This window comes from Nematocida major (genome assembly GCF_021653875.1).
Source record: "Nematocida major strain JUm2507 chromosome Unknown 2320, whole genome shotgun sequence".
NCBI lineage: Eukaryota > Fungi > Microsporidia > Nematocida > Nematocida major.
This window is the reverse complement of record NW_025952917.1, coordinates 1-11,470: the sequence shown is the minus strand read 5'-3', so window position 1 is coordinate 11,470 and position 11,470 is coordinate 1. Positions and strand designations below refer to the sequence as shown.

The 11,470-nt window shown below is 43.2% G+C and overlaps 5 protein-coding genes across 5 annotated transcripts; 2 read left to right on the top strand and 3 right to left on the bottom strand.

Moving 5' to 3' along the window:
• Positions 1-1,190: 1,190 nt before the first annotated feature.
• Positions 1,191-3,920, top strand: NEMAJ01_2264 (uncharacterized protein; the record flags this gene model as incomplete). Its single annotated transcript, XM_047916102.1, has 1 exon — positions 1,191-3,920. The coding sequence occupies one exon, from the start codon at positions 1,191-1,193 to the stop codon at positions 3,918-3,920; it is 2,730 nt and encodes a 909-aa protein (XP_047772059.1).
• Positions 3,921-4,748: 828 nt separating this feature from the next.
• Positions 4,749-5,114, bottom strand: NEMAJ01_2263 (uncharacterized protein; the record flags this gene model as incomplete). Its single annotated transcript, XM_047916101.1, has 1 exon — positions 4,749-5,114. The coding sequence occupies one exon, from the start codon at positions 5,112-5,114 to the stop codon at positions 4,749-4,751; it is 366 nt and encodes a 121-aa protein (XP_047772058.1).
• Positions 5,115-6,188: 1,074 nt separating this feature from the next.
• NEMAJ01_2262 (uncharacterized protein) lies at positions 6,189-6,602 on the top strand (the record flags this gene model as incomplete). Its single annotated transcript, XM_047916100.1, has 1 exon — positions 6,189-6,602. One exon carries the CDS (start codon positions 6,189-6,191, stop codon positions 6,600-6,602), a length of 414 nt encoding a protein of 137 aa, XP_047772057.1.
• Positions 6,603-7,378: 776 nt separating this feature from the next.
• NEMAJ01_2261 (uncharacterized protein) lies at positions 7,379-10,090 on the bottom strand (the record flags this gene model as incomplete). The annotated part of the gene is made up of 1 exon (XM_047916099.1): positions 7,379-10,090. One exon carries the CDS (start codon positions 10,088-10,090, stop codon positions 7,379-7,381), a length of 2,712 nt encoding a protein of 903 aa, XP_047772056.1.
• Positions 10,091-10,612: 522 nt separating this feature from the next.
• Positions 10,613-11,470, bottom strand: NEMAJ01_2260 (uncharacterized protein; the record flags this gene model as incomplete). The annotated part of the gene is made up of 1 exon (XM_047916098.1): positions 10,613-11,470. A coding segment is annotated over one exon (858 nt), but the record flags the coding sequence as incomplete, so codon positions are not given.

Sequence of the window (11,470 nt, the reverse complement as noted above, 5' to 3'; positions counted from 1 at the left end):
AGGTAGGTTAAACTCTTCGGCGGATATCTTTCTAGCTCGATTCTGGGATGTGTATCTGTGGCAGCTTGGCTTCTAACCCAAGCTTCGCGCTCCTTGCTGGCACCCGCAGTAAGCTTTCAACAATCAACAACAAAAAACTCAGTCCAGCGAACTATCTATATCCTATTATTATCCACATACACTTGCACATATACATACACTTATACCTGTACATACACTTATACATATACACATAGCAAATAAGTACCTAAATATAAATAAATTCAAAGGACTAAAAAACAAACTGTACACATTTTCATTTTAGAGATATGCTTTTGCTGGAAAAATGATAAATCTCGCAGTTTCTAGCTGGCTATATATGCAGCAACAAACTACAGGAACTGAGCAACACTTTGTTTACACCCTAGACACAGCGCATGCTTTAAGAAAGACGCCATTCTTGTGTACTTGAATGCCTTGGAAAATGAACATTTTCGAGGGGCGCAGATTTTATTTTATCTTGTACAAAAGCATACATAGAATACTAGCACCAACCCCAAAACATTTTTTATCATGAACACTCTAGCTTTTTTGTGCGGTTAAAACCCTGCCCTATGCACAAACACAGCCTGCTCTAGAAGTGCATGCTCCAGTAGGCTTGTATATAAACAAGAGCCAACAGATTTAAATATGTCTATGTAGAAGTCCAATCCATCATGCTCTGAATGGAAATCCGCATAAGACGGTAACGCATTGGCAATTGCCGTGTTATCGTCACTCCACTGACGCATTCATGCATTTTTAATTAAACACCCCGCTCCCTCTGTCTCCCCCCACTACAATTTTTCTGTCAAAAGCACACAGATGCACAAGTGTCTGGCACCCACTTTCACATGACATAAAGGCGTTTGCTTCACATTAAACCCTAGCAGGCCAAACACTGCTGCACAATGTGTAATGTTTTGTGCTGATCCGGCTCTTGCACAGGAAATTCCTCGATGCTTTCTGCATATGGAAGTAGAAGCGCACCGTATCCCCCCGCCTTTTGAGGCCAGTCTTCTGTTTATCATTTCTTAAAAATATCAGAAAGATGCTTTTGCTAGCGTATGTTTTTGCAAAAATAGGTCGACGTGATTATGCAACTACACATATACTCGAACAGCTGTCATATCTTTTTCAAGGGAATATTTTATTTTCTACTTTTTGTTCTTATGCGTATGCGCACCCATATAATTATAGAGCTGCTTCTTATTTGCTTTGCATGTGCAAAGCTGTCTCTTAGGCAGCTGGAAGAGCTTGAGGTTTTTGAAATATTAGGCAGCAATGGAAGCGTCTATGTAAACCCAGATGGATTGCTTAATTTTTTGCATGCGTACATGCACTCTAAAAATGGACATATGCACAACAAGCGGTACTTTTCTTCAGAAATAAACGTGCTGCACAGCCTATCCGCCAACCAAGAAGGCGAAGACAGCGCCCAAAGCCGGTTTATGCACACAAAAAACGCTCCGCACGACCAGGCCTATTCGGATTCGGAGGGCGAAGCTTTTTCCCTAATACGCAACTTCATGTATCATGCAAGCCTTATTGAAATGTTTCCTTCGGAAAATCAAGTCTTGTCCATCGACTCTGAAGATTTAAGCTCATTTACCAACCTTCTTCGCGCAGTGCCAAACCAGAAGTCTGTGCACAAGTTTCTTGCATCGCTTTGCCTTCTAAGTGAAGGGGTGTTCTTGGACATCAAGGACACAGATGATGAAATTGCTCTCTACCAAGAAGACGGCACAGCCGTGTTCTCATTAAAGACAGATGAGTCAGATGCTTCTTTCAGCAGGACTGACCGGAAAGTAAGGTTCAAGGCAAAAAATGAGATTAGCAAAGTCTTATTTTTCTTCAGGGAATCTCTTCAAGAAAAGAAACTGGCAGATAGCTTCGAACAGTACACTAAAGGAACATTTCTAAGCACCTCGCGGTTCCTTATACAAACATACATCTATGAATACATAGAAAGCACGCAAGACGCAAAGGATGTCATTGAAAGCGTGTATGAAATCCTATCCAATGTTATTTCGAAGGAGTCAGGGGAAAAAGGAGAGCATTTCCGTTTAAAACGGGCAAATTATGCATGCAGCAGGCTGTTTGTTTCTTCCATTAGTACAAGAGAAAATAGTGGGCTGCACGCGCTCAAGAAAATCAAAGAATGTGTGGAGGGAGTGAGCTCTTTCCCGTTCACTGACTTCAACCAGCTGCCTGCATACAGAAGAATCCCAGAATATACCCAGCAAATAGAGGTATCTCCACCTGCAGAGTACTCCGACTTTTTCTGCAACCACACCGAAAGCGCTTTGTACACTCTTATGTGCTGTCTTCTGTACGACCGAGCCGCAGAAAAATGCGTTCTAGAGGGGCTTCCAGACGCTGGCTCAACCAAGAACTTAAAAGATTTTTTCACTAAGCGCAGTCTGCGCCCACCCGAGGTTGTTGACCTTCACACTCACAAGGCATGGAATAAAGTGGTATCTGGCCTTTCCAGCCCGGACATCAGATATGTGCGAGAAAGCAAGAACCAGCTTTCCCCAGGAGTGCTAAACATGCTGCTGGTTATTTCTGAAATAACAGGCAAGGGCGATGCCGAAAAGAGCAGCATCCTTAGATTTATGGATGGCCTAAAGACAGAAGAAGAGCCCACCCAGGGGTTTTACTTGAGGCTGCGCACATACGTGGCCTCTCTGCTCGGGTCACTTCTTGTCAACAAAGAAATAGAGGTAGAATGCATGGACTTTGCAAAAAGCACGGAAAAGAATGGGCTGTGCGACGTTTATGGCGAAATTCATTTAAAATGCAATGCAAACTCGCAGAAAGAAGTTTTTGCGATAAAAATCGAAATGCAGCGTGCTTACGGCGTGTTTATACAACGGGAAACCACGCTTCCAGAACCCTCCTTGTCTAGGCTCCAAAAAATGGCGCAGGACTGCAAGGGACAAGACACCTTTTTAGGGTTTTTATTCTGGAACTATGCAGAGAGAGCTGGAAAAACAGACGACGCGTGCATGGAAAATTCTATAATGAATGCGGTCAAAGAATCCCAGCATTCCTCTTTGCAAGAGGGCGTAAACCGAATTCTTGTTTTAAAGAAAATAGAGGGCTTAAAATACAAGAAAGTGCTTGTGGACTTCTCTGTATTCTACAGCATAAACTGCTGGCAGGGAAGCGACAACCCAGGCGTGCGTACAGACCGACTTTTTCGGTTTGCTTTAAATGTGCTAGGGAGTGCGCGGCTGGACAACACGCAGGTCCAGAAAATGCTCCTTCCTGCTTTTATATACACAAACACCTATTGTTTGGCACCGAAAAAGCTAAAGGCCTCTGAAGCGGAGTTCGGCGATTTGTTTGATGACTCTGAACTGATTGAGGGGGTTGTGGACTTTGCTTTAAACAAGTGTCTATGGCATGCTCTTTGGTCTATGATGAAAAATGCTGTGAAGAAAGTAGAGAACTCCTCATTCTGCAAAGAACGCTCTATTCTCTACTTTTGTAGCATGAAGAAGATCTTCACCCGCCTGTTTATGAATGGAGCCACCTGCATAAACCGTCGGTTCCCAACCTTGAACCAGTTTCGCAGAAGAGAAGAATGCGCCCTTTATTCATTGTTTAATCTAGTCTGGCTTTCATTTGCATGCGAGCATATGAAAAACGAGCCAGAAATTGCAGGTGCCATGTATGACTATATATTTTGCATTCCCAAGAAGGTGCCTTCACTTTTAAAGGATATATATTCCATGCAGAGGGAGTATGTTCTCTCATATATGCGTGCGCACAAAAAAGGGCTGCAGGAAAGAAAGGGGGCGGATTTGTTTAAACCGCCCAGGCATTTGAAGCTTTTTAACCAACGGCTTGTCAGTTATAAGTATGATAAGGTTTATAATTTCTTCAAGGCTTGAGGAAAATCTCTAAGATTCCAACTTTTAGAACCCACACCAATAAATGCAGGTCAGTTTAGACCAAAGCCTCCATCTGCCAGCTGTTGGGAGATTTTTTTATGTCTTAGAAGTTATAAATGCTTTTAAACCATATTTAAAGTCATATGAAGGGCTTCTATATATGGTTTCTTGTAGTATCCGGCGCCTGTGCATATTTTCCACTTGGCATGTGTCTCCACAATCCACACGAATGCACATGGCATGCTATGGGTGACTAGGCAATTAAATTAAAGCAGCGTTGGAACGGTCTTTCGGAGGGTCTAAATGCGCAATTTAATTGTCCACTCAGTCCAGCAAACTATCTATACTCTATTATTATCCACTTACACATATACATATACACATTGTGGTGAATTATTGGAATTCCCACAAAGTCGGAGACGGCACGATCAACTTGATATAATTTTACATGATCTGAAGCAAAAAAAAATAAATAGTGATCGTTTACAAGCATAAATACGCAATACGACTTTAATTTTAGAGAACAGAAGAAAATGGCAAGAAATTCGAATATTAAAAATTCAAGTCTAGCTAAGGTTGACCGCCGGGATTCTCCAAAGATTAATAAATCTTTAGTGACGCTTGCTTTAGACCATCGTCACCATGAAACCCGGATTGACGACACACATATACATACACATATATACACGTATACATATACATACACTTATACATATACACATAGCAAAAAAGTACCCAAATATAAATAAATTCAAAGGACTAAAAAAACTGTACACATTTTCATTTTAGAGATATGCATTTGCTGGAAAAATTATAACGCTCGCAGTTTCAAGGTGACTGGATATGCAATGCCATGTTTATATCATTGATGTGATTTGTAAGTGTGGCCTCAGAAACACAGCTATAGCTTGTTGTTGCAGGCACACCAAAGCTATAATAGTATAGAGTCCATGCTTTTTTGGCCCTGCCTTTTTCGCTCATGAAAACCTCTTTGGTATGGGCTGCCAGGCACAAAAAGCTAGAAAAACACTGGTTTTCAGCAAACAAGTGGCACGAATACTTATCAATGTTAAGCAGCACAAAGTTATTTGGGGCGTTTGGGCAGAAGTCCTCGCTTATGCTTCCGAGTAGTGTGTGCTGTATAATCTGCCCTTCAAGGTGTGCATTTTGCCACTCAAAAACTCCTGGGCACATGCAGCATGCAGAAATTGAGTTTCTTTTAATAGAGGCATACAGCCTTCTGTCTATAATGATTCTTTTAACATTTGCAGCTGCAATATTTTATATAAACGCAGACCAGTATTTCCTGCCACAGCCACTTCCTTATGGGTGTGCCTGATTGGCACTTCTCTGCATGAAGCTTCTTCACTGAGACTAATTTTCTTGGATTCATGTCTTCAAGAATTGAGTAGGAATAGAGCGGGTAAACGCCTACTATTTTTTCAGCTTTTCTATAAAAAGCTCCTCATTGCAAGTTCCGTGGAGAATTGCAGCCTTCCGCGCATCCTATTAAATTTATGCTTTCAGGGCTGCTGCGGAAAGCCTTGGAAGAAAACCAAAGAGCATTGGCCGTTTTTAAAGAGGTTGGCACAGTGTGCGAACTCATGGTTAAGTAGAAAACTGCAGGAGCGGTGCATTCGTCTATCGCCTGCAGTAGCTGATTTACCGAGCCCTCAAAGCTACTATAGGCAAGCTGCTGCTTGGAAACCCCGAATGCGGTTTCTAAAAGAACCATGTACCCAGCACGAAACACATTTGAAAATAGGATAAAATGCGCATACTTAGCCGCGGTTGTGTGCATGTTCTGCAGGCTAGCCAGCGCGCACATCAGTCTATACTGTGTACATTGGCGCAATCCACATTGCTATACATCTGGGCTATGCAGTTTTATCCATTAAACCGCAAAAGGCGCGCATATTTAAGAAATATAAAATACTGGCTGCAACCGAATCAACATGATCTCTGTGGCCAACTAAATGAGCTTGGGCTAGCCATGCGCCCATTTTCTGCAGCCTTTTGTGCTTAGCGGAGGAAAAAAGGCTGCAGAAAAGGCTTTTTCAAAAAGGAGTAGTCTAAAGCTGTGCTCAAATTCTATAGCATATAATTGGTTTTTGGTGCTGCTTATTTTGAAAATAGAACAGGAAAAAGCCTCTAGAATCAAAGAAATCTAAAAAGGCAATTGGTTTCGAGCGCCAGGGCTTATCATTTTGCAGAAATGCATTGATTTTAAAGATATAAGTAGCGCTGCAATGTGCAAAGTATCTAACCATGGCAGAATCCGCATTCAAAAAACACATTTTCATTTTTTCAACTATATTTGTAGCTCTTTTCCTGCTTGCAGTTGTTACTTCAGTGTGGGTGTACCAGACTAGAATAAAATCTGGAAACAGCTGGTCTATAGGAGGCACGCCCGGTTCAGAAGAGAACAATGCCGTATCAAATGATGCAATAGTCCTTGGTACCCTGCTTCCAGCGACCGACCCCACACTTGAAGTTGGAGGTTTGCATACAGCAGAGATCAGCTCGATGTCTGCTAGTAACTCGTATGAAATGGAAGCCACTGAATCTAGCTCAAAAGCAGATGCTAGCTTGAAAGTAGACGAAAAAAAGAAGAAAGACGATGGCTCAAAAGTAGACGATAAAAAGAAGAAAGACGCAAAGACGCAAAAAACGAAAAAGTAGCACTAGAGCCCACTTTAAAGGAGCAGTCCAAGAATCGGCTATCACCTAAGCAAGCCACCGCCAAGCTTCCTATGGGAAAGGAACTGCTGCAAAAGATGTATTAAATAAAAAGTAGAGGCTTCCAAGTCTCCATGGCCGGAGGCAACTTTGAAGGGAGAGCGCCATCTCTAAGTTTCTACAAAATAGAAAATTGCAGTAAATAGACATTGAGGAGAATGTTAGAGAAATAAATGGACAAAATAATATGTGGTCTTAGAAGCATGTTCTTTCGACATCAACGCCCAGGGCAAGTGCAGGCTTACATGGTTAGCGGAAACATTCTTTTTGGCGAGCATGCATATGCAAAAATCTAAGTTGGCCAACGAGAAATGGACTCCTCTATAGCTTTTTGAGTCCACCAAGCCAACCACATTCCCAAACGTCTAAAGCTGCGTCTGAAGGGCTTAAGCTTCAAGAAAGCCCACAGAAGACACACTTTAAAGAAATAGCTTGCACCCGGGCAGTCCGCATTCTTCATAGAGGGCCTGCGTAAGAAGCGCCTGGAGTGTGTTTTATAGAGTCTGGGTTTATTTCAGAAACAGTAAAAGGAAAAACGCATTCAGTCAGAGCCTTTGCAAAAGAAAAAAACAAAATGTGCCTGGATATGTATTATTTGCATAGCCGGCGCTTGAAATAGCATGGCGCAGCGTCAGAGTGTAGGAAATCCAGTAGCAGTTGCAAAGCTTTTTGGACATAGCTCTTCTTGATAATATAGCCTGCTAAATGCTGCTGGTGTGTTAAAGGCACCACTCGCGCTCGGTAAGCCCTGTAAACATTTCCATAATATGCTCAAACTTACCTATGCCGCCCTTGCGCTTGCATAGTTCGCCCTTCATTTCCTCCAGCGTGGAGATAGTTGATTGCTTGTATTTGATAAAAGCCAAGGAAAATGGATAGTTTCTATTGTATGAAATATCCTCGTCAATTGAGTCGTACAGTTCTTCAATCAAGCGCGTGGCGTCTCTTTTTTTGCTGCATGCATGGATAAACCAGATGCAGTCCAGAGTCCGTTTCATATGATATCCCACTTCACTGCGCTCGGACAGAAGAAGGTCTGCCACTTCCTTTATATAGGCCGTCCGGTTGTTCATAGTCAAATTAAAGAACAGGCACCCTGTGCAGTAGCCTCCGTAAAGAATAGTGCACTTAGAAAAAGGCTCATTTGCCACGCGAGAATACATTCTTATGTAGCTCATAAGAAGAGGGACAAACTCGGCATACGATGAATAATCAAGAATGTACCCGGTTCTGACAGACTGCATGAAGAAGCATTGCCAGCTGGACTCAGACAGCTGCACGGTTGGGCAGAGGTTTTTCAGCTCGTTTGTGAAAAAGAGCGAGTTCAAAATGTACTTCTGCACGTGCTGGTCGTTGAGCGGCGTACTTCCAATTATGTTGGATATAAAGCGGGCCAGCGGCTCCTTGGTAGAAAGCTCGCCACGTCTAGACTTCAGAAGAAAGCACACTCTTTCCACAACCAGGCACTTGATTTCGAACCTGTGGAGCCCTCTTATCAGCAAGGCCTTGTTGACACTTGCATCTTGAGACTCCAGAATTTGGGTTGCTGCTCGATCTATCTCTTTTTCAGTGAACTTTACACTGTTGCTCCCCCAAGAGGTGTAATTTCCAATGTGGTAAGAAAAAAGACAACCAATAAAGGTGTTTTTGTTTGCATAGCGCATATATATGTTTTCCAAAGCTTGCATTCTTTCCGGTGTAATGTGATTGGAGGGGCTGCCTGGAATTTTGAGAGATGTATGCCCAGGGCGCACTATCAAATCCATCCCAAAGCCGGGCTGGCTAGAGCCGGCCGCAACCGTGAAGGAAATTTCTCCGTACAGGTCTGGGGCTTTTCCAATAGGCGACTCTATTCTGAGATTAGAGCAGGATATAGTTAGCTGGGGGTTGGTAGAAATCAGCCTAAGGGTTTGCTCTGTGTATATTTTTGCCTTTTTCTGCGCAGCGGCAGAGAGCTCGTCCTTGCTTTTTATTGCAGATAGAAGCTCGTATATCGGTTGCTCTTCGGTGCCAAGCCGGCCTGTTATCTGCGCTATAACCAGTAGAAAGTTCAAAACCCCGCTCCGGAGCTCGTTTCTGCCTTTATTGTACACAATTCGGGCGCACTTCAGATCAGAGACAACCCTGCTCCAGTCCTTATGAATTTCCAAGCTCGTAAACACCGCTGGCCTTGGGTGCTTCACGAAGAATGCTCTCAAGCTTTCTGACGCCCTTGGTATTGCGTCTAGGCGATATTCTCCCTTTGTAGGGTCGTATGCAATCGCGCAGAAAAGCGCGTATAGGCCTGTCTCTGCGCAGTTGCTAAAGTCTTTGGAATGGTCCACGCAAAAGCTTTTTTCTTTCCTGCTGTATGGCGGAATCTGCGTAAACACGGGCAAGCAAAAATTTTCTGTGAATGGAAAGGGCTTGCGGCCCATTTCGTTCCCCTGTATGAAGTCGCATATGCCAATGTATCTCAATGCGTTGCCAAGAAAACAGTCCGGCATGAAGCATCTGTCAAGAACTCTGCGCACGCTTCTATCGTTTTCCTCTCGTGCTTGGGTCCATCCATTTTGGCCCAGCATGCTATGAAGCATTTTGTACACGCAAAAAACAACATCATGCGCGCCTTTCACGCTGTCTAAAAACTCAAACAAGTATGCTTGAATCAAAAACTGCGGGCTGTTTAGAAACTTCCCCGTCATAAACGCGCCCAGTCTTGAGGGAAGCGGCTCAGACAGGCGGCTGGCCTTGAAGAAGTTTATAACAGAAATGGCCTCTTTCTGTCTGACTTTTTTTGATTTCTGGCTCTTTTCACTATGCACTTCAATGTTGACGGGCATTTTAAACGCAATACTGCTATCAACCACCGCATGCGCGAGAAGGCGCCTGTTTACAACTATCTCGTCTTCTATGCACTCAATGTCCACGTCAACGCCTTCGCTGAGCAAAATCAGGGCTGCAAGAAGGCCGGGCACCTGGTTCTGCGCGATGGTAGACCGAATAAACCGCGTGAATACATCGGCTCTCCCGCCTTCAATGGAGAGGCTGCTGTTCTGCGAAGGGAACATCCTAATAAGAGCGGTGTGATACTCAACGCTGCTTTGCTGTTCTGGGTCGGAAATGCCTCTGCCCGCCTCAGCGCCATACGGCTTGTCACAGACGGGCTTTCTTTTATACCGGTATGAGTCCGCCTCGTCTTTAGCACCTTTGTTTAGAAGAAAGCTGTAGCTAGTTTCGATTTCCGATGAAAAGAACCGCTTTTTGTGCATAAGGCCTTGATGATGATAGATGTATCCGCGAAGCATATTCAAGGGGCCTTTGTGGTTTATAATAATGTGCCCGTCCAGCGTTTGGATTTTGATGCTCTGCAGCTCCTTTATCATATCAAGAGACAGCCGAGCACTTGCCCCAATGGCTAGCACAATGCTGATCAAAAAATGCTTGTTCATAAAAATGCAAAAAACTTTTTGCATTATGGCTCAGGGTCAGTGATTTTTCAGTGCCTGCCCGCTTGAAATTAAACCACACTTTCTGGCCAAACCCTGCTCTTTGTACGCCAAGAGGTTTTTGTTTCCATAGCATTAAGAGCTTTGCACACATTCTGTACGTGCCTGTGCTTTTGTGGAAAATCAAGCCGCTGCACTTTAGCTAGCAATAAATAGGCATGCAATTTCATACAAGCGGCATGCTTATATCACAGCACAAAGATGCAGTTGAAGGGCATTCCTGCGGCGTGTTTTACAAGAGCCAATGCACAAGAAAAGAATTTGTTAAAAAACACGAAGTCTAATGATGCATTGCTGCTAGAAGTATTTTGGCCCGGAGGGTAAAACGAAAAAAGTTTAAGATGGTTTTATTTGGCTTCACAGAATGCTTTGTGATGCAAGAGACCCGCGGAGCAATGTATATTGCTAGAGTAGCCCAGGTCTGGCTCTGTGGACATGCTCACCCAGTGTTTGCAGGCCCAATGCCTATGTGAATAAGACATGAGCAATGTTTGGGTATATATAGTCTAGCTTTATAGCAAATATACGCGTTACTCTCTTTTTTTGGCTTACATCCATAGCCACTTCGTTTATCTTATCGAATACCGAAGGATTCCGGGCATGGGGATTGGCGGAACTAGCAAAAACGTACTTTAGGTACTTCAGCGAAAAAAATCTGTATCTTCCTTTAAATCTTATGGTTCTATTGTAATTATAAACCAAATTATAGAAGTCTGAAAGAATAAGATGGATGATTCTATAAATTTCTGCAAGTGGGTTCTTGTCGAACTCTGCAATGTCTGGGTGGATTCTACGCAGATTTCTGTAAAGGCCAAAAACCAGACGTATTAAAATGTCTGTTTGGTCAGAAAGCATGCATGGGTTCAGGGTAGACATCATACTGTCTATGTTAAAAATCGAGGTCAGATACAGCATGATGGATTTCCGGTTATAGGCGAAAGACGTCGGCATTAATATATGTGCTGACGCGGATTTCATGTATATCTCTATGTATGCTTTTTTAGAGAGGTCATCCAATATGCATGGATTCAGCCTGTATAGGAACAGCAGATTTATAAGATTGTGCACGCCCATGCTCTCAGTTGGGCTAAGTTTCAAAGTATGCACGATCAGATGCAGCATTTCTATGCTTGTCGATATATTTTCGTGATCGTGTCTATGGTATCTGTGGTTTAAAAATATGAACTTGCACATCCCTTTTAATTGGGCATTCGCCTGGGCCTCCAGCCTGGAATTGCATATCCCTCTTAATTGGGCTCTCAGTTGGGCCTCCAACCTGAAATTTCTTTCTACTTTGGATTCGGCTTTCGCCTGGGCCTCCAA